A 20,852-nucleotide genomic window follows, 5' to 3' on the forward strand; every position below is an offset into this window, starting at 1 on the left:
ATAGTCTCTTCAGCAATGGAGGCAAAGATGGTCTTCTCAACAAGAGAAAAGACGTGGGACAGATGACTTCCCGAAGTCCCTTCAGACGAACTTGTACATGTACAGTATTTACTTACGTTGCCTCAGGTTTAGCTAAGCATGCTTTGCAGATTGTTCCCATGGTTACATAAACACTGTGTGTGTTAATTTATATTTTTGACACTAACTGATGACAGGTGGCTTGTGTGCAGAGACCGTGGCATTTAAACAGAAGGGAAGTAAGGACAAGAAGGAGCTAATGAACATTGAAAAGGTGGTAAGGTTAATAAACTCATGGCATAAATTAACTACCTCAGCGCTCATAAATGTTTCATCTGGATTCCTGAGCATCTATTTACTTAGTCAGGTCAGAAGTATTAAAAAGTGAGGGAAAGGTGGATTGGATAGGAGAGCTCTGAGAAACCTCTGAATAACTACTATTTCAATATGAGTGGAGAGGACAAGTAGACCACTAGACTGAAACCAAATTCCACAAGGAGGCAGCCAGAGAGCACTGAGAAGTGCCAGATGTGAAAAGTCAACAAGCTATAGGCCATCTGAATAGAATAACAAGGGAAATAGGAGTTACAAGTGTGAGAGCGGTAATTCCAAGTATTGAGAATAAAAGTTAAACATGCCAGACAAACTACATGTCACCATGGAAGAAATGTTTTACTTTACACAGTCTGAAACACCAATTCTGAGAATCGCTCAAAAGAGTTACATAGGAAGCAAAAAGTAAGCAAAACAACGAAAGCAAAAACACAAACACCAATCAGAGTGCGTATATGAGATCATAGGGCGGCCATGACATGTATATTGGTGGGGCCAGTTTAACTCACCGATGTGGTAGATGGTTTAAAATTGAGAACATTTGCGTACTAAATAAACTTCTTATTCCATTTGGTACAAAAATGTGCTCTTTAGAAAGTGTGCATGATGTGGGGGAGGGGCAGAGGGAGAGGGAGAGAGAGAATCTTAAGCAGGTTCCACGCCCAGCACGGAGCCAACACAGGGCTCCATCTCACAACACTGAGATCATGACCTGAGCTGAAATCAAGAGTCAGGTGCTTAACTGACTGAGCCACCCAGGTGCCCCATACTGTCTTTTTTAATATTGATCATTAACTCATCACAAGGACAGACTTTTGATAAATTGTGCTTATTTTGAAATGTCTTAGTTACATATGGTTTTATATATATTAAATATTTCACATCCAACTTAAGCAGGGAAAGAGAATACAGACAATTCTTTTAGAGTCAAGAGAGTTTTTGCTTTTTTAAGATAACAAGTAATGGTGATGAGATTGACCCAATAAGGAGGGTAAAATCAATATACAGGAGGAAGAAAGGACACTGGCAGGAATGAAATCCTTGAAGAAACCTGAGGGGACAGAATCCACGGCATTAGCAGAGAAGTTGCCCTTAATTAGAAGCAGACCGTTAGCCAGGCTACGTGGGTGGAGGTGCAGGTAGTCTGGTAGGTGTGGTGTTGGGAGAGTGCATCTTCTTATTGTGTCTGTTTTCTCAATGAAATGATGAGAAAGGACCCTAGCCCTGATGGCATCCAAAACTTGTCAGGGAGAGGGAACCAGTGGGAGTGGGCTAGAAGACAGGACATGGGGGTTAGAGACTATGGACTCTGGGAAACAAACTGAGGACTTCAGAGGGGAGGGGGGTGGGGGATGGGCTAGCCCAGTGATGGGTATTAAGGAGGGCACGTATTGCATGGAGCACTGGGTGTTATGCGCAAACAGTGAATCAGGGAACACTACATCAAAAACTAATGATGTACTGTAAGGTGAATAACATAACATAATAAAATTTTTTTTTAAAAAGTCTGAAATTCTGATTTTGAGGGGGGTGAAGAAACAGAATGACAGCTCTAGGGGATGGTGCCTGGAGTGAGGGGTTGCGATGGGGTTGAAGGAAAGATGTCAGGATTCGAGCAAGTCAGGGAACTGGTGGAGAGGTCTGGAGGTCTGGAGGTTTGGTTAACATATAGTGTATTACTAGTAGAGTATGTGATTATTGAAATCACCTGACATTGATGTCAGACCTGGAGAGAGGGAGAAGGTATGGAGCAGTAGGCTAGGTTCTAAATTTTTCAGAAAATAGTAGTCACTGGTAAAACCTCACCATAAAGGAGGGTAGGTCGTGGTTGAGTCTGGAGTCTGATGCTATGTGCATTAAAATTAATATTTTCATAAGTATGTAAATAAACATTTTATTAATAACCATCAATATCCACCAGAACAGGGTTACATCAGACACAACTAGTTTATATTAAATGAAAAACCCCAAAAATATTTTTATATATTTAGCAATACAGAGAGCAACTTTCTATCATGACCATTAATGTTATTCCTAATCTTACAGGATGAATAAGAAATTTCCAGATTCAGAAACTGGCCAGTTACCTTCCAACTTGAGAACTGTGAAAAGATTGAATAAGAATACCAGTGAAGCCTCTGGAACAGGACCTGACCAATAGTAAGTGCGTATTGAAAGTCATGAGGGAGTAAAACTAAAAGTGACCTCCTATGAAGGAAAAATTCCAAGTCTGCTTTGCCACTTTTCTTTATACATTGTCTTAAACCAAAACCAAATCCAACTTTTATATCCAAGGTCACCTTGATCTACACTGGTTTTCCCTAATTTGTAGGCCAGATGTTTTTTCTAGTACTTCTTAGAGGAGTCTTGTGTTAACATAAACTCTTCTTCTGGATAGTGTAAGTCCTGGGGGAGAGATGTAATGATTGAAGTTGGGACAACTGACTGACAATATTTTTTTATAGTCATGGGGTATGCGTAAGATGCCAAATTCAGAATCCATAAAGATAAATATATTTGATCACTTAAACATGGCAAAATCAAATGAATAAATCTTAAAAAGGTTTAACTTTTTAACCTTAAACAACATTATTTTTTAAAATTTTTTATTTAAATTCAATTTGGTTAGCATATAGTGTATTACTAGTTTCAGTTTGGTTAGCATATAGTGTATTACTAGTTTCAGTTTGGTTAGCATATAGTGTATTACTAGTTTCAGTTTGGTTAACATATAGTCTATTACTAGTTTCAGTTTGGTTAACATATAGTGTATTACTAGTAGAGTTTAGTGAGTCATCAGTTGCATATAACACGTAGTGCTCATCACATCACGTGCCCTCCTTAATGCCCATCACCCAGTTACCCCCTTCCCCCATCCACTTCCCCTCCAGCAACCCTCAGTTTGTTCCCTGTAGTTAAGAGTCTCTTATGGTTTGTCTCCCTCTCTATTTTTATCTTACTAGAAGGCAAAAGATAAACTGAGAAAATTACTTGTAACATGTGGGATGAAAAAAGAATATCCCTAATATATAAAGAGGTTTTGTTAAACAGTAAGAAAAAGACAAACCACATTTTTTAAAAAGGGCAAGAGACATGAATATGAATAGGGATTGAAGAGAATAGAAATGGCTAATGAATGTATAAAAAGGTATTTTGACTTCTCAATCACTGTTAATGAGAATGAAAATTAGAATGGTATCGACTTTTTGGTTGTCAGCTGGCATTTATATCAAAATCCCTAAGATGTATGCCCTTTGATCTAGCAATTCCACTTCTAAGGGATTTATTCTAAGGAGATGAGGTGACAATACCCAAAACAATAAGAATGTCTCAGCATCAGTAACAGTAGAAAAACGTTCATAAGTATCAGTAGTCACAAAAAGAAACATCCAATAGATTGCTGAATGAAATGAGTATGTTATAAAATAGCAATGTGTAGTTTTGATTACATTTATGTAAAAATATATGTTCAAAATATATATGGGTTTGTGCACATGTGTGTGTATGTAAATGTCCCAGTCGATGCCTGAAAGGACATTTCCCAAAAATCTGAATGGTGATTATCTTTTTTTTTTTTTTTAAAGATTTCATTTATTTATTTGACAGAGATAGAGACAGCCAGCGAGGAGAGGGAACACAAGCAGGGGGAGTGGGAGAGGAAGAAGCAGGCTCATAGCAGAGGAGCCTGATGTGGGGCTCGATCCCACAACGCCGGGATCACGCCCTGAGCTGAAGGCAGACGCTTAACCGCTGTGCCACCCAGGCGCCCCTGAATGGTGATTATCTTTAAGCAGTGGAATTCTGATCATCTTTACTTTCTAGTTTATGCTTTTGTATATTGTTTCAATTGCGTATGAGGTCTGTTTACCACACTAGTGAATAGGTTATCACTCTTCAGGGTAATTGCTCTTGTTCTCCCCTCAGCCTGGAACACCTTTTACCCCTTTCAGTTCTTGGCTGTAATAGCCCCCATTGGAAGAGTCTGCATTTACTACCGTATTTGAAATAGAAACATCACCCCTCTGTGTCCATGCTCCATCCCTCGTCCCCACTTTGGTTTTCTCAGCTATACTTGCCATCATCTAATATGTTTTAATTTATATTTGTTTGCTGATTTATTATCTTCTGACTCTTCCTCTCTCCCATGAAAAAGTAAACCCAATAAGGGCAGGACTTTGTTTTGTACTGAAATGTAACCCCAGAGCTGGGAACAGTGCCAGTTACAATATCAGGTACTTAATACATGCACATACATATGAATCAAATATCCTTGTACCTGTACTCGAATTCGTCAAGAAATTCTCTGAAAAAGCCTTGATTAAAAAGGAGGAGAATGATTAACTTATGAACACTTCAAGTGTTACCTTACGTTCAGGTTAATTTCTATGTTCAATTTTACTTGGCTAAATAATCTTAAGTTTAATTGAGCTCTCAATATAAGGGGGGAAACACATATTTTTTCTTCCAAGTCCTTGATCATCTTTGAATAAATTAAGTGCTTTGTTCCTAAACTGCTGAAAACCAGTTGCTCACAGTTCCATAAGAATCCAGGAAAGAACACATAGAAGAAATTTCAAAGTGGCAGAAACTGTGAACTTCCTTTTCCCCATATTCTGGAATACAGTTTTCTTGGCCTATTGGAGGGACTCTGGGTGTCCCTCTGCTGACACAGGAAATACGAATCTGATGCTACTTCCATCACCCCGAACCCGGGACTCAAGGAGAAGGTCCCATCCCTCCACCCTCACTGTGGCAGATACCACTACTTGGATGATTTGATTTCATGGTGTTGGTGATCTTATTTAGGGCAAGGACCCTCCGAGTTGCATTTACCTGTTTATTTCTCAAGGGCTGAACCACTTCCCTAATGCACAGCTCGAGGTCATTGAGGTAATCTTTTTCTGTCTGTATCAGCTCCTTGATGATTTTCGAACGCTTTGCCATCATTCTCTGCATCTGATGCTCTTCCTGAGTTAGGGTCTCAGTGGCAGAACCCCCGGCCTGTGGAGTCATCTTTTCTGTTAAATAAAAACAGGTATGTACAAGTGAGACATTCTGTTGCGGTTTCTTGTTCCATCGTTACAAACACTGTCGGATTGCTATTAGCAAGGAAAAAGCATACAGAGTCTTCAGAGTATGTTCTTTTTTTTTTTTTAAGATTTTATTTATTTGACAGAGAGAGAGAAATAGCCAGCGAGAGAGGGAACACAAGCAGGGGGAGTGGGAGAGGAAGAAGCAGGCTCCCAGCGGAAGAGCCTGATGTGGTGCTCGATCCCAGAACGCTGGGATCATGCCCTGAGCCGAAGGCAGACGCTTAACAACTGTGCCACCCAGGTGCCCCTTCAGGGTATGTTCTTAGGAAGAAATGTGTAGTAGTTTGCCCTAAGGTTGGAATCCTATGAAACTACAAGGGACGTGAGAATAGATACTCCTGGCAAGTCAGTTGAATGACACTTGATTGTCGTGGCTTGTCTTTAAACTATCCCATTGTTACTATATTAAGCTATAAAGCTGTTCTTCAGGCTGGAGATAAAATGTATTAAAATCAGTTCAGAACTTCTGGATAAATTTGCTTTTAAATCAAGGGATGATTTTTAATTAGTAAGTGGAAGGCCTTCCCATTTTGCCCCTATTATTAAAAACAATTGCCCCTCTTCACTCATATGTGGAACATCAGAAACAGCACAGAGGATCATAGGGGAAGGGAGGGAAAACTGAACGGGAAGTCATCAGAGACGGAGTAAAACCATGAGAGACTCTTAATTGTAGGAAACAAACTGAGGGTTGCTGGAGGGGAGGTGGGTGGGGGATGGGGTAACTGGGTGATGAGCATTAAGGAGGGCATGTGATGTAATGAGTATTGGCTGTCATACACAACTGATGAATTATTGAACACTACACCTGAAACTAATGATGTACTATATGTTGACTAATTGAATTTAAATTAAAAAAAATAATTGCCCCTCATTCTCAGTAATATGCAAGCTTCATTGAAATGGAAAAAAATTGCACGTGTGGGATTTTTATTTCAGCTCACGATCCGAATCCATGAGGAGTGAGGAAGTGTCAACTAGGATACACGTCAACTAGGATTTTTCATGGCCCATCTTCAATATCACGCATATCTTGTTATTTCAAAATTCTTGAACTGCCAAATGGAAATTTTCAATTTAAAAAAATCACAGTGCTGAGGAGATTTTGAGATAAATGGGAAGCCTCACATACAGCCAGGGTTTTATGTAAAGCATAATGTGAAAAAGCTAAATGTCTTCAAGCATGAGCTTCCCACAGCAATGTAAAATTTTGGAAGCCACAGACTAGGTCTCAGATGAAATCAGAGCAGTGATAGATAGTAGGGCAGTGTCCGTGTGTGCGTTTAAATGAATTTGCTTCAAGCTTGAAGTCATCACAAACTTCATAGTCATCTTAGTGTCTCCCGTCGCAGAAGTAATTTTATTTCCTCTAAAGCTAATGTGATTCTAGTAACTGATACGTGAGATATCGTCAGTGCTGACACAACCTCCTGACAATGGAGAGCTTTATAAAAGGGCTTATAAAGAGTCTGTATGGGGGAAAAAAAAGTCCACAGGTCACATGTATGGAAATGGAAGTAAAGGGAGTATATTCTCTTGGCTGACTCCAGAAACAAGGCTACGACAACTGGAGAATCATTATAGAAGAGGGTTCAACGTCATGACTCAACGTGAAGAGACTGCTCCTAGAGTGTGGAGAGACACTTCAGAAGTCATGAGCCCTTCTCTCTCCCTGGCCCACTCATCTCAGGAGCTCAGGCAGAGGCTCCATAATCAAACATGTATGGAGGATGCTGTGAAGGTATTTCCAGTGTTAGTTTGGAAGGTGCCCTAGATGGGTCTTTAAGCAATCCTGACTTGCAGGTGAATGTGCTTACAGACCGTTTGCCCAGTAATTATTCTTCCTTCAGCAGGAAAGAAGATGTGTTTGACAAATGGCATCTGAGAGCACAGAGTTTTACAAGGTTGGGACATTTGGTGCCAAAGAAATAATTTACATAAGTCCTATAAGAAGAGAAAATCTACATGGAGAGAGAAGGAATGCATGAGGTGGTCTGAAGCTTTCATACCTTGAGTTATGTTATGAGAATTTTTTGGAGGCTTGTTAATATTTTAACTCTTAGCATCCCAAATTTGAAAGGAAAAGTTATAGTAAGGCATCTTTCCTATGAATTATTTTGGATCTAAAAGAGGAAGGCAGGTCGCTGAGGAGGAGAGATGTAGTGAGAAGGTTGTATACACAACTTGACCTTTGTGAGCCTCCTTGACAGGGCAGAGGGGGCAGCGATGGGGGTTCTTTTCTCCTGGGATATATGAATTAGCTCATAGAAAGAAACCTCACTAGTAGAGAGCTATCCAACCAGTTCGGATAGTATCCAGCTATTACCTAACACCTTGAAAATAAAAGGGACCCTGTTGAGAAACTATTTTGACTGATATCTGCTTTTCCAAGTTTTAAACATTTTGTGCCTTATAAAATAATCTATCAATGATTTGGGGGGCCTAGCAAGGAGAAAGGAGTCTTTCCTAAGCATTGGCAAAGAAATATCCCTAAAATACATTCCCAGCTTCCTTTTAGTTCTGAATTCCAGGACTCAATTTTATATCAATTCAACCTATTTAATAGATTTTCCAGTTAACTGCACTTTAAATGGCCAACATCAGATTTTATCAATTAAAAAACTGCTTAGATTTTCTAATGTGGCTTCACAACTTGTTCAGAACAAGTTAGGGGGCCACAGTGGTGGAAATGAAGTGTCAGTCAAGATACTCATCCTCAGAAACTTCCCCCTTCAGGTATAAAAATCTTCTCAGAGAATTTGAAGTTGAGCAACCTTATGAGATACCTTTGTTTGCCCTTTCGACTCAAGTTTATTGCAGAAACAAAGGCCTGGCTTGCATCATTTCATGGTCCGATCTCTAAACGCTTTCTATATTTGCCTTTCTTAAACCAACAAACTCTCCACAATGCACTGTAGGCACAAGTTTTATTTTTATAAGATACTTCTCTACCTTTAAAACTTGCATCTTTTAGTTACACTATGTTTTATAAAACTATTTGTAACACATGACTATTACCAACGTAGATCACCCAAATCAGCAGTCAGCTATAATAACCTTTTCTTTCTAGGTACAGCAACAGAGGAGCTAAGTAATTAGGAAAGAAGGAAACATAAAGCTTTAGAAATGAATATTTTCTAGCAGTTAGCAAAAACTACGAGACTATGTCAGAATTAAAGTGAGACAGGCCCAAAGGCTATTTAGATGGTTTTAATCAAAATATGCCACTGAGGGGGCGCCTGGGTGGCTCAGTCAGTTAAGCATCTGCCTTTGGCTCAGGTCATGATCCTGGGGTCCTGAGATCAAGCCCCACGTCAGGCTCCCTGCTCAGTGGGGAGCTTCCCTTCCCAACCCCTGCTCACGCTCTCTCTCTCAAATAAATAAATAAAATCTAAAAAAAAAAAAAATACGCCGCTGTGCATGCAAACGGTTGCACGTAAATGGCATGCCTTTCCTATCCTCTATTTCTTTCACCCTCAAGCTTCATTTTTCTGGCAGTGGTCATCAATTGTCACTATTCTAGCCATAGATTTCATTGGTAACATATGTGGAAATTCCTGACAGAGGAAGTTTATATAAAAAGGAGGTGGCTGCAGTTTGGGGAAAGAATAATCAGACTTCGTATCGGCTCTGCCACTCTTAGCAACAAGAATATAGCGGACAAGTTAGCTATTCTCATGAAGGCTCAGCTTCCTCATCTGTAGAACAGGAATGAAAACCATCATAGCTCCTTGGGCTCTTCAAAACAACCTAAGTATTAGTTATTTCTATAGATGTGGGAATGCTAGGTTTCATTTCTCTACACTCTCAGACTTTTCCACCACCTTGGGCAAACAACTATCCCATTATCTTGTACTTATCAACTTGCCAAGTAAAAGGCACGATTCTGAGGTATGGGGACAGCCATGTTGAGACAAGAGAGGAAGTAGAGAAAAAATAAGGGTGCTGTTCTTGGGGCACAGTGAGAATCAAACTGGGGTTTGGAATCCTGAGCAACTTCCCTGGTTTGGGTGTATGTATGGGGAGAACCTTGGTTTTTAGGGAGATGAAAAGGAACCCAAAGGTAGGAACATAGTTGGGGAGGTGTGAAGACAATCTGCCGTGATAGCCCAAGTTTTGCGTAGTTCATGTACGCCCTTTCTGCTTTGTTGCTGTTGCTACTGTCACTGCTGCTTTAGGGAGGATTTTATTTTTTTAATTTTGTAAAGGTTGTATTTATTTATTTGAGAGAAAGAGAGTATGAGCCGGGGGAGGGGCAGAGAAAGAGGCAGAGGGAGAAGCAGATTCCCCACTGAGCATAGAGCCCAATGTGGGGCTCGATCCCAGGACCCTGAGATCATGACCTGAGCCAAAGGCAGACGCTTAACTGATTGAGCCACCCAGATGCCCCTTTGGGATGGATTTTAAAGACAGGTAATTGGTTTATTTCTTTGTATGATAAAATAATACATATTGTAGGGATTAAGTGCCCAGACTATGGACTAGACTTTCTGGGTATAAACTGCACCTCTAATATTTATTAGATCTGTGGCCTTGGACAAGTTACTTTTTTTTTTAAAGATTTTATTTATTTATTTGACAGAGATAGAGACAGCCAGCGAGAGAGGGAACACAAGCAGGGGGAGTGGGAGAGGAAGAAGCAGGCTTATAGCAGAAGAGCCTGATGTGGGGCTCGATCCCACAACACCGGGATCACGCCCTGAGCCGAAGGCAGACGCTTAACCGCTGTGCCACCCAGGCGCCCCTTGGACAAGTTATTTAACTCTTTTTCTGTCAACTTCCTTACCTGTAAATTAAGGGTAACATTAATAAAACCATATAAAGTGATTGTGAAGATAAAAATGAATTAATGTTTGCTCAATACAACAGTGCCTGGCAATATTTAATGTAGTAGATATTGTGTATATGTTTGCTATAATTATTAAACGTAATCCCTATTTATTATCTGTAATATAATTTTCACTGTATTATTAGCTATATTCCTGTTTAGGGTATAACTTTCCTCAAATATTTCCATGTACATACAAACATACATACACCAGATAGTTTTGCTTTTTTCGGTATTTGTTTTGTACTATTAGACTCATATGCATATTCTTTGGCAAATTGCCTTTTCAACTGTAACAGTTTTTAGTGGCTATCTTTTATATATACACACACACACACACATCTTTAGTCTTTATAATAGCAGAATACTTGTCAGGCACTTCCATTTTCCTGCCCCATAGCTAATCTCCTATTTGTCTTTCATCAATTGAACCCTGAATAGATAAAAATGCTTACTTGTTAGATTCTTTTTCAATTTATGGTCTACTTATGGCCGATGAGATGTAAGCAGAAATCTCTGAGAGGGGTTCTTAGAACTGGGGACAAGGAAAAGTTGGCTGGGATACCTTTCCTTTCATCCTGTACACCTCATGGTTCTTGCCTTCTTTTTCCTGTCTGGGATGTGGATGTGAGTCCCGAAGGTGCAGTAGGGGACCATGGCATGATCGCCACGGGGGTTAAGACCTATGCACAATGGATGATGGTGTAGAAAGATATGAAGAGTCTTCCTACTCCTAGGCTTTTTGCCTGTGGTACATAAATTTCTATGTGCTAAGGCACATTTTTCTATTGCTTTTAGGAAGTTGCCTTCCTATCTGATAGGGATTTCTTATCTGGAAATATGAGTGCTGTAAGTAACATAACCTAAAATACAAAACCGGCCTAATAGGGGAGGAAGGATATTAGGAAGACATTTTGCCGTCTGGAGAGTGGGTAATCATCACTATTCAACCACAAAATATTTGGTAAATCTATCTCCCTGCATACCAAGGCATGTAATTAGAGGAAAAAGTAGAAAAAAATAATATGTTGGCATGTACTGATTATTTCTTGCTACTTTTGGCATAATTGTACAAATGAGATATGAACTCAGACCACAGCTAGTCAATCTATAAGGAGAGATAGAAGAAAACAAAAACCCTAAAGAAGATATTCTGCTGGTGGTCTATAATCTAAATAGACTGAGAGTGCCAGGTGCATTGAAAATGCCAACTACTTCCATCCTCAAAGTGAAGCCCAAGAGATAGCTTTAGCAGGTGATGAAACTGGTGCCCCAGGCCTTCCTCTTTCACAGAGTTCTTTGCCATTCCAGAGAAGGAAAGCACACCAGCCCATATAAAGTTGAGGGTGGTACCTGAGAGGCTACTAATGGCCGTTAAGCTAAGGGCATTCTACTAACACCAAATCCTGCCCACTTGAGTCCCAGCCATTCGTCTGACTGCTAATCTCCCTGCCATTCTCTCTGGATCTTGCTAATCTCCTGTTGTACTTCTGCTTGGAGAGACCTCTGGGCTTTGGAAAACATCGCTGGATATTAGCGGACCTGACTTACCCTTCTGGTATTGATATGCTTTCTCCTGGTTTCTATAATCTGGATTCTTGCCCATTGTAGTAGACAGGGTAATGGTCCCCCAAGGGAGGTCCACATTCTAATCCTCAGAACCTGTAAATGACAGGTTACCTTTCATGGTAAAGGGGACTTTGTGGATGTGATTAAGTTTACAGAACCTGAGATGGAAAGATATCTTGCATTATCTGTGTGGACCCAATCCAACCACCTTATTTATTAAAAGCAGAAGAGTAAAGCAGAAAAGAACACAAGAGAAGTGAAAGTGAAAGGGACTTGACCCACCATTGCTAGTTTTGAAGATGGAGGAGGGGCCCTAAGAGCCGAGGAATACAGGTGGCCTTTAGAAGCTGAGAACAACTTTTGGCTGATAGCCAGCAAAGAAATAGGTACCAACAATCTGAAAGAGGGAGGGATGGATTTTCCCCTCAAACCTCTAGAAAGGAGTGCAACTCTACCCACACCTTGATCTCAGCCTGTGAGACTCTAAGTCACTTTCAACTCGGCCACTCTGGACTTTTGACTGAAGGAAACTGTGAGATAATACATTTGTGTCATTTTAAGCCATTAAATTCGTGGTGATTTGTTATGGCGACAACAGGAAACTAATATCCCCACATATGCTAATCCCTAAAAGATCATGTTCCCTGGGTTTAGACTGCCCTTTTTAAGAACATTGAACTACATGCTTGTAAGACCCCTTCCACCTTTTAGTGTTCCTCAGCAAATCTTCCCAAACTACCAGTTCAAGATTGCCTGTGCTCTGTAACCCAACACAAGGAGTTCGTCACTTGGTGAGCTTAACTCATAAGACCTGACCAAGGTTGCTTTCAAGAAGGGAGAGTTTTCTACTTGCAGCAAGCAAGGAGAGCACTGAGGATATCTCCCAAAGCACTGTCTCCCCGAACAGCAGGCTTAGCTTGGTTCTGTTGAGCTGTCCTCACCTTGTGGTTACCAGCAAGCAGAGCTCCTTTTTTCAACTTGCGCCAGGAAGCTCAGCAAGTTGCTGTTTTCACCTTGCCATCTCCTGCTGCAGCTTTTTCAGGATGTTCTGCAAATGTAACTGAACCCACAGGGTTAAGGCAGTAGGTTCAAAATTTTCCATGGCAGGAAAAATAGCTGCTGCTCTTGCTGACTGCTTAAGCTTTTGCTAACGAAGCAAACACAGGATTGTCTGTTGGATGTTTTCCTTCAATCTACTTTTTAGCCTTTGTTCAGTGTTTTGGTTTCCAGTATGGGCCAGAAAAATCACACTTGGAAGGTGGGTGTAGGGTTGGACAAAAGTTTTCAATGACATAAACATTAAAAATAAGCCAATGAAGAGAAGAAATAGAAGACTATGGAAGAAAGGCAGGCTATGCCATTTCACAGACCACAAAAAGGCAATCCCAGCTTGCCTGATGGAGATTCATAGACTTTGAAAAATGCCAGATGAAACACTTAAGAATTCATTTAAAATTAAGTTTAAAAATTCGTTTAAAAATTAAATTTAAATTCATTTAAAAATAACGGATAAGCCTTCAAAAATGTGTAAGAAATCTTCTGAGGACAGGAGCAAACTTTAAGCATAGTCCTGGGGGTTCAGCAAGGCTAAAACCACCAGACCACCTGGAGGCATCTACAGATGCTGGTGGACTAGGAAGATAACTTGTATGTCAGTGATGAGGAGGCAGGACATGTGGAACTGGGATCTGGGCAACGTCTCTGAACAGCACGGAGCCTGATTGGAGAAACAGCGTATAGTCAGGAGCAGAAAAGAGACACACTCAGGAAAAGGTGAACTAGTACAAATAATCCTCAAAGGGTGAGACCTCAATAGAAATCATCTGTCTCAGTCATGGTTCTGGTGGTGATAGGAAAAAAAAAAAAAAAAGCAAGATGGGCAGGATTCCCCACTAACCTGGGGACACTGGTCGGCTTTCATCTGAATTTGGGGTTTGGATTCACTGAATGTTTAATAATAATTAAGAGCCTATTATGAGCCTCAAAGTGTCCTAGGGGCTGGGATACAGCAGTTTAAAAAACATTAAAAAACAAATCCCTTTCCTCATGGAGCTTAAATTCTCATTGTTTAGTATACGAATTTATTTAGCGTAGTAAAAGGTGGTAAGTGGTATGGAGAAAAGCAAGGCAACAAGGGCTGCTAAGAAGTGCTAAAAAGGGGTGCAATTTTATTTCATTTTTTATTCCTTTAAAGATTTTATTTATTTATTTATTTATTTATTTATTTGAGAGAGAGAGCACGAGCAGGGTGGAGGGGCAGAGGGAGAGGGAGAAGCAGACTTCCCACTAGGCAGGCAGCCTGATGTGGGGCTCGATCCCAAGACTCTGAGATCATGACCTTGGCTGATGGCAGACACTTAACTGGCTGAGCCACCCAGAAACCCAAAGGTATGCAATTTTAAATAAGATAGTGGGGGAAGGTCTCAAGTGAAGCAGGTTTAAAAGGTGAGAGACAGTCATGCAGTTATCTTGGGTATGTAGTTTTCAGCAGAGCAACCAACCGGTGGGGAATTTTCAAATGAGGGTGTGTATGGCCTGTTCAAGGATCAGGAAGGAGGCCAGTGTGGCTGAAGTAGGCTGGACAGGTGGGTTGGGTGGTAGAGGGAGAGGAAGTAAGCAAATTGGAGGGGTGGGCAGCTTGGCAGAGACGGTGGTGCTTAGTAAGTATTTTAAACATTTAAATGTCTTCCTAGTGTTGCAAAACAGATAAAAGTATTGACAAAATGTAGATGCTTTCAATTAAGCATGCATGTTAAAATTTTAAGACCATCCATTAAAATCACGGAAACAGCACATAAATTTTCAAAGCCCATAGATGTAAAAATGTAATGAGAAAAAAAAGCAATTCAAAAGAAGAAAAGAGAAAACAGAAAGAAAGGAACAAATACAAGATAGTAGAGCCAAATATATGAGTAATCGTAGTGAATCAAACAACCAGAATAACAAATTGGGTTTAAAAAAAAAAAAAACATGCAGCTATGTGTTGTTTACAAGAGAGAGAAAATAAACACAGAGTTTGAAAGTTAAAAGTAAAAAAAGTTACAAACCCATAGTAATTGAAAGAAAGATGGTGAAGCTCTTTGTATATCTGACAAAATAAACTTGAAGGCAAAAATGAAAGTGAGCACTATATAATGATGAATTGTTCTTCCTGATTGTATCTTCCTGACATGAACATTTTAATTTTGTGTGTACTGAATAACACGGTTTCGAAACGTGATGCATGAAGTAAAAGAGTTGCACAAAGAGTTTGACAGATCGCCTGTAGTAATGGCTCCATAAACACATTTCAGTAACAGGCCAGTTAGGGTAGAAAAAAATGTGTGCTCAATAATTAGAGATTTCACATTCCTTTTTTTTAACTTAAGCTCAATTAATTAACATATAATGTATTATTTGTTTCAGGGGTACACATTCTTTTTAAGGACATACACAAACTTTATGAGAATATACCATATGCTAGGCCATACATTTCAAAGACTCAGTACTTAAGAACCACGACCACAATAAAGCAATTACGTTAGAAATAAATAACCAAAAAAAATTAAGTCCTATTTGTTTTGGAATTAAATAAAAAGCTCCTAAGTAACTGATGGGCCATAGAAGAAATCATGAAAATAAATAGAAGATATTTATTTCAAAAGACAAGAAAAATATTATATGCATGTGTAATGTAGCTAAATCATTGCTTAGAGAAAACGTGTAGCCTTAAATTCGTGTATAAGAAAAGGAGCAAGACTGCAAATGAATGATTTAAGAATCTAAATAAGAACTTAAAAGGGGGGCGCCTGGGGGGCACAGTCGTTAAGCGTCTGCCATCGGCTCAGGGCGTGATCCCGGCGTTCTGGGATCGAGCCCCACATCAGGCTCCTCCGCTATGAGCCTGCTTCTTCCTCTCCCACTCCCCCTGCTTGTGTTCCCTCTCTCGCTGGCTGTCTCTCTCTGTGTCAAATAAATTAATAAAATCTTAAAAAAAAAAAAAAAGAACTTGGAAGGAGAATTTAGTAAATCAAAAGAAAATACAAGAAAGAAAATTAAGAACAAAACAATGAAACTGAATAAACTTCAACTCAGGTCTCACATAATTCCCACAGATATTTTGCAAGGAATATGAGATCACAAGGAAAAAAATCCTAAAACACACAAAGAAACAAGATACCATGAGTCAGATACAGGGGGAGAAAATAGCAGTTATACCCACAAAGCTTAAGATATTGGCGTTATTAGAGATGCATTTTTAAAAAGCATTTTTAATAGGTCTAAAGAAACAAAAAGTGGTTTGAAATTATAAGCAAAAAACAGGGAAAGCTATAAAAATGACCAAGTACTCATTGCAATGAGCACTGGGTATTATACAGAAACAATGGAGCACAAAACACTACAACAAAAACTAACGCAGTACTGCATGGGGACTGACATAATAATTAAAAAAAAATTTCAAAAAAAATAAGCAAGTAGATTTTAAAAGAGTGAAATGTAATTATGAAAAATAAAATTCATAATGAAAGTTTTAAAACTCAGTGGAATAAAAACCTCAATGAAAGGGTAAAATATTAAATTATACAAAACAGAACTAATGAATCAAGCCAAAGATGTTATAGAGAATGTAACAGAGAGAGGTGACATGATGTACAGTATGTAGCACAGCAGAGGGGACGCTGTGAGTTGAACGGGAGCGTCTAACAAACGCTTAATTGGAGTTTCACAGAGTAGAATGGAGAGTGCAAGGGAGAGGCAATAATTGAAGCACCAATTGCTAAGGACTTTCCAGAATTTTTAAAAGACATTGATTCTCGGAATCAGAAATTACAATGAATTCCAAATAAGATAGATCAAATCAGAAAATTATACCTACACATAGTGTTTGAAACTTCAGTGCAATGAGAATGAATAGAAGATCTTAAGAACAGGCAGTAAAAAAGGACACATTACCTAAAGAGGGATAACGGTTAGACTCATGGCGGCCTTCACAACAGCAATGACAGAGCAAGAGGACAGTCGAATACTACCTTCAAAGGACTGAGAGAAACGACAGCCTGGAACTGTATGCTTAGCAAACGTTTCTCAAAAATGATGGTAAAATAAACATATTTCAGGAAAACAAGATCTTAGTTTGCCACCAAAATATCCTCGTTAAAAATAATTCTAAAAGATGTATCTTGCTCAGAGAACAAAGGGTCCCAAATGAAAGCTTGAAATGCAGAAAAGAATAGGTTGGAAATGAAGAGGGGAATAGGCATCATATGGAAGATTAATTTAAGAAGGACCCCTAAACTGGTGGAGAGAAATAAGCAAATATAAAAGTGTAACCCTTGAAACTGACAAAATTTTCTAGTCCTAAGATATTAAATTGCTTTTCACATCAAAAGGGAAACATATAAACAGGAACATACCTAAACATACTCCGGAGAGATTTCTAAACTGCAAGGATAAAAAGAACCTCTTACATGCTTCTTGGATGACAACATTAGGAAGAGATGAGGACTTGAATTAAATCTCTTATGTGAACCATAAGATGCTGGAAGACGTTGCAATAATGTGTAAAGAGTTCTGAGAGAAAAAGACTTTGATCTTGGCCCCCTCGTTATTTCTATTTTAGGACAAAAGACCACTGATTTCAAGTAAAGGAGAACTTGGAAAGTAGCCACGCTTGTCATCACTCCGAAAATGGTACCTCAGTAAGAATTCCAGTTAAATAAAAATAGGAACCAAACATCTCAGGAGAGTAGAAGACAAGATACGAAAGAAGCCGTTGTAGAGACCTCCTCTCTCCAAACTCCTGATGAAAACATTCAGCATATAAAAAGATCCTGCTTGGAAGTTTAGAAATCTCAGCTAAAAACTGGAAGCAGCCGAGATGTCCTTCAACAGATGAATGGTTAAAGAGGATGTGGTCCATATATAGAATGGAATATTACTCAACCATCAGAAAGAACGATTACCCAACATTTGCATCAGCATGGATGGGACTGGAGGGGAGATTATGCTAAGTGAAAAAGTCAAGCAGAGAAAGACAACTATCATACGGTTTCATTTATGGAACATAAATAGCAGGGAGATCTGTAGGAGAAGGAAGGGAAGAATGAAGAGGGGGTAAACAGAGGGGAATGAACCACGAGAGAGTTTGGACTCTGGGAAACAAACTGAGGGCTACAGAGGGGAGGGGGATGGAGGAATGGGATAGGCCGGTGATGGGTAGTAAGGAGGGCATGTATTGCATGGAGCACTGGGTGTTACCCACAAACAATGAATCACGGACACTACATCAAAAACTAAGGATGTACTGTGTGGTGACTAACATAACATAATAAAAAATTAAAAAAAAAAAGAAATCTCAGCTGAGAGCTCTCTGGAAGGAGCAGAGACAGGCAAATATTCACTATTGGGCCTAGAGAAAAACCAAGGGCTTGGAGGGGCTTAGAACAAAGACCAGACACCCGCTATTCCTCCCCAAGAGGGTCTGATGTAACTCCAGGCTGGGAGACAAAGGTGAGTAACCAGAGCCGGTATTTTACTGAGACAGAACAAACGCAAGAATAAAACAGAACTTCAGTTAAGTATGAATGTAACGAAAGAGTAAAGCGCATGCAGATGGAACAGACAGACATATGGGAGGCCTTCTGAGTATATCAAAAATTTCCCCCCAAATCTAATATTTATTATAGTAATTGAGAAAAAAAGAAAGGAAAAAAGTTTCGATGTCAGAAGCAAGTCATATTTCAAAATTCACAATGGTTTTGATTTGGGTTTGGAATGCAGGGCAACTCAAAAAAAAAAAAAAAGACTTTCTTTAAAAAAAAAAAAAGGCCTTATGGGAGTTTTAAAAATCACATAGAAAGGAAAGCTTATAAAAATGAGGAGTTGAAGTATAAATAGAGTAAATAGGATAACTGAATACATGTTTGTTCCAAATATGATCCTGGTGATGGAATGACCTTCCTAGTTAATTATATCCTTGTATCTCGCAGGCACACATGACGAATGTACTCTAGCTGGGCTGCTGCGCTCAGGCATCACATGTACGCTGCATCAAATTTCCTGGCAAAAATGTTATTTCAAGGTAATGTGTATAATAAAAATGTTCTCTTGGTGTCACAACAATATTATTTCTCCTCTGACAGTATTGTTAGAATATCTACATTGATTAATACTCACCTGCCAATTCAGATAGGAACATACGTTGTGGATAAAAATAGTCACGCATCCCTTCTCACTCTTATAAAACATAAAGACTAAAGTGACTTCTTGGTGGAATTAACATAAAACATCAAAAATATGACCTGAGAAGCAGCAGCTCTCTTAAGACTCTGTTTTTTTCTCTTAATGATTTTAATGATAATGTTTTCCTCTTGCAGAAGGACATGTTTTTGTCTCCTATTTTTTTAATTTTGGTAGCATGTACACAACACAAAATCTACCATCTTAACCATTTTGAAGAGTCTGGTTCGGCAGCATTATGTCCATTCACGTTGTTGTGCAACCATCACTGTCACCCACCTCCAGAACTTTCTCATCTTCCCAAACTGCACACTCATTAAACACCAACTCCCCATTTCCTCCTCCCTCCAGCCTCTGGAGACCACTGCTCTCCTTTTTGCCTCTATGAATTTGGCTACTCTCTGTGCCTCATGTAAGTGGGTTATTGCACTTAGCGTAATGTTTTCAAGGTTCCTCCGTGTTGTAGCACGTCAGAATTTTCTTCCTTTTTAAGGCTGAAAAATGTTCCATTAATGTACATACCACATTTTGTTTACAGAAGTATATATTCTTAAAAATTATTTTTGACCTTACAGCATTATACACTATTACTGCAGTTATACTGGTTATAATATATTGTGATAGCCTATAATAAAAGCAACTATTATCAAGTACCTATTATGTACCCATTTATCAAAATATATATTATCTCTAATCTTCATTGCAACACTAAAAATGGGACCCTACTCTAATTTTAAAAATGGGTAAATTGAACAGGGCAAATGTAAGTGAAATTCATCCAGTGACTCACAGAGTAGGCGGAAGTGCTGGGGTTTGAACCAAATGTGCTTAGCGCTGAAGCCTGGGCTCCCCGTCCTCTACCACCTGACCGCTTATGTTGCGATCAAGGTGCGTTGCGTGATGTGTGGTGGAATGGTGCTGGACGGGCAGACATACAGTTCAGTACTGACCCTGCCAGCCACCAGCTTGAGTGACCTTGGCCAAGTCAGTGGGCCTCACAAAATTGCTTCATCTGCAATAGTGATGGTATGGTAATGGTAATATGGGCTAACATTTTTTTGAGTACTCACTTTGTACTAAATATTGAGCTTGTCTTGTATTAGCTCTTCAACCCTCACAGAAACACTACAAGGTAGATTTTTCAGTTCCCTTCCTCTTATTTACACGTGAGGAAGCTGAAACACACAGAGGTAAACGCCCAAGCTCACACCACAGTAAGTGGCTTCAAACCTGAGCCAGTCTGGCTCCTAAACCTGCATTTTAACCACTGCTCACTGCTGGGCAGTTGTGAGAATTGAGATAAGGCATCCAAATTGCTTAACTCAGTGTCTGACACACTGAAACCTCTCAAAAAACGCCAGTCATTATTTTTATGACCATGGTTTACTTGTCATTTTTCTATATCTGGTTCTGAATGGCTGCACCTGCTTTTCCTCTTTTTTTTTTTTTTTCCCTCTTGGAAATGTTCCAGAGGTGGGAGGGGAGATTAAACATCCATCAGGAAATTCCCTTCCTTTGCTCTGGACCTGCTCTGGGAAAAAGCACGATATGGCAAGGATTTCGACACAGTTCAGGACCAGACCAAACGTGCCCTCTCATTACCTAGGCTGAATTCAAATGAGGTGGGGATATAGCCCTCGCATGACGCTTGGCATAATACAAACCCTCGAATTTTAAAAATCAGATTCTTTCCCATTTACCCTGAAGTTAAATCATCAATGCAAATGAGTTTCTGAGAAATTCACTGAAAATGGTGTGCTTCTCAGGAAAGTTGAAAGAGCAAGAAGATGACT

General features: G+C 39.5%; 1 protein-coding gene across 4 annotated transcripts in view; it reads right to left on the minus strand.

The window, feature by feature from the left end:
- The window catches only part of ARHGEF38 (Rho guanine nucleotide exchange factor 38), a 124,682-nt gene that overhangs the window by 85,779 nt on the left and 18,051 nt on the right, over positions 1-20,852 (minus strand). For all 4 annotated transcript variants that reach the window (XM_034671418.1, XM_034671417.1, XM_034671419.1 and 1 more), the window contains exon 2: positions 5,185-5,369. In XM_034671418.1, the coding sequence (XP_034527309.1) occupies positions 5,185-5,369 (185 nt within the window). The remainder of the gene's footprint in view (positions 1-5,184; positions 5,370-20,852) is intronic.

The sequence above is a fragment of the Ailuropoda melanoleuca genome, chromosome 11, assembly GCF_002007445.2.
Source record: "Ailuropoda melanoleuca isolate Jingjing chromosome 11, ASM200744v2, whole genome shotgun sequence".
In the NCBI taxonomy this organism is placed as follows: domain Eukaryota; kingdom Metazoa; phylum Chordata; class Mammalia; order Carnivora; family Ursidae; genus Ailuropoda; species Ailuropoda melanoleuca.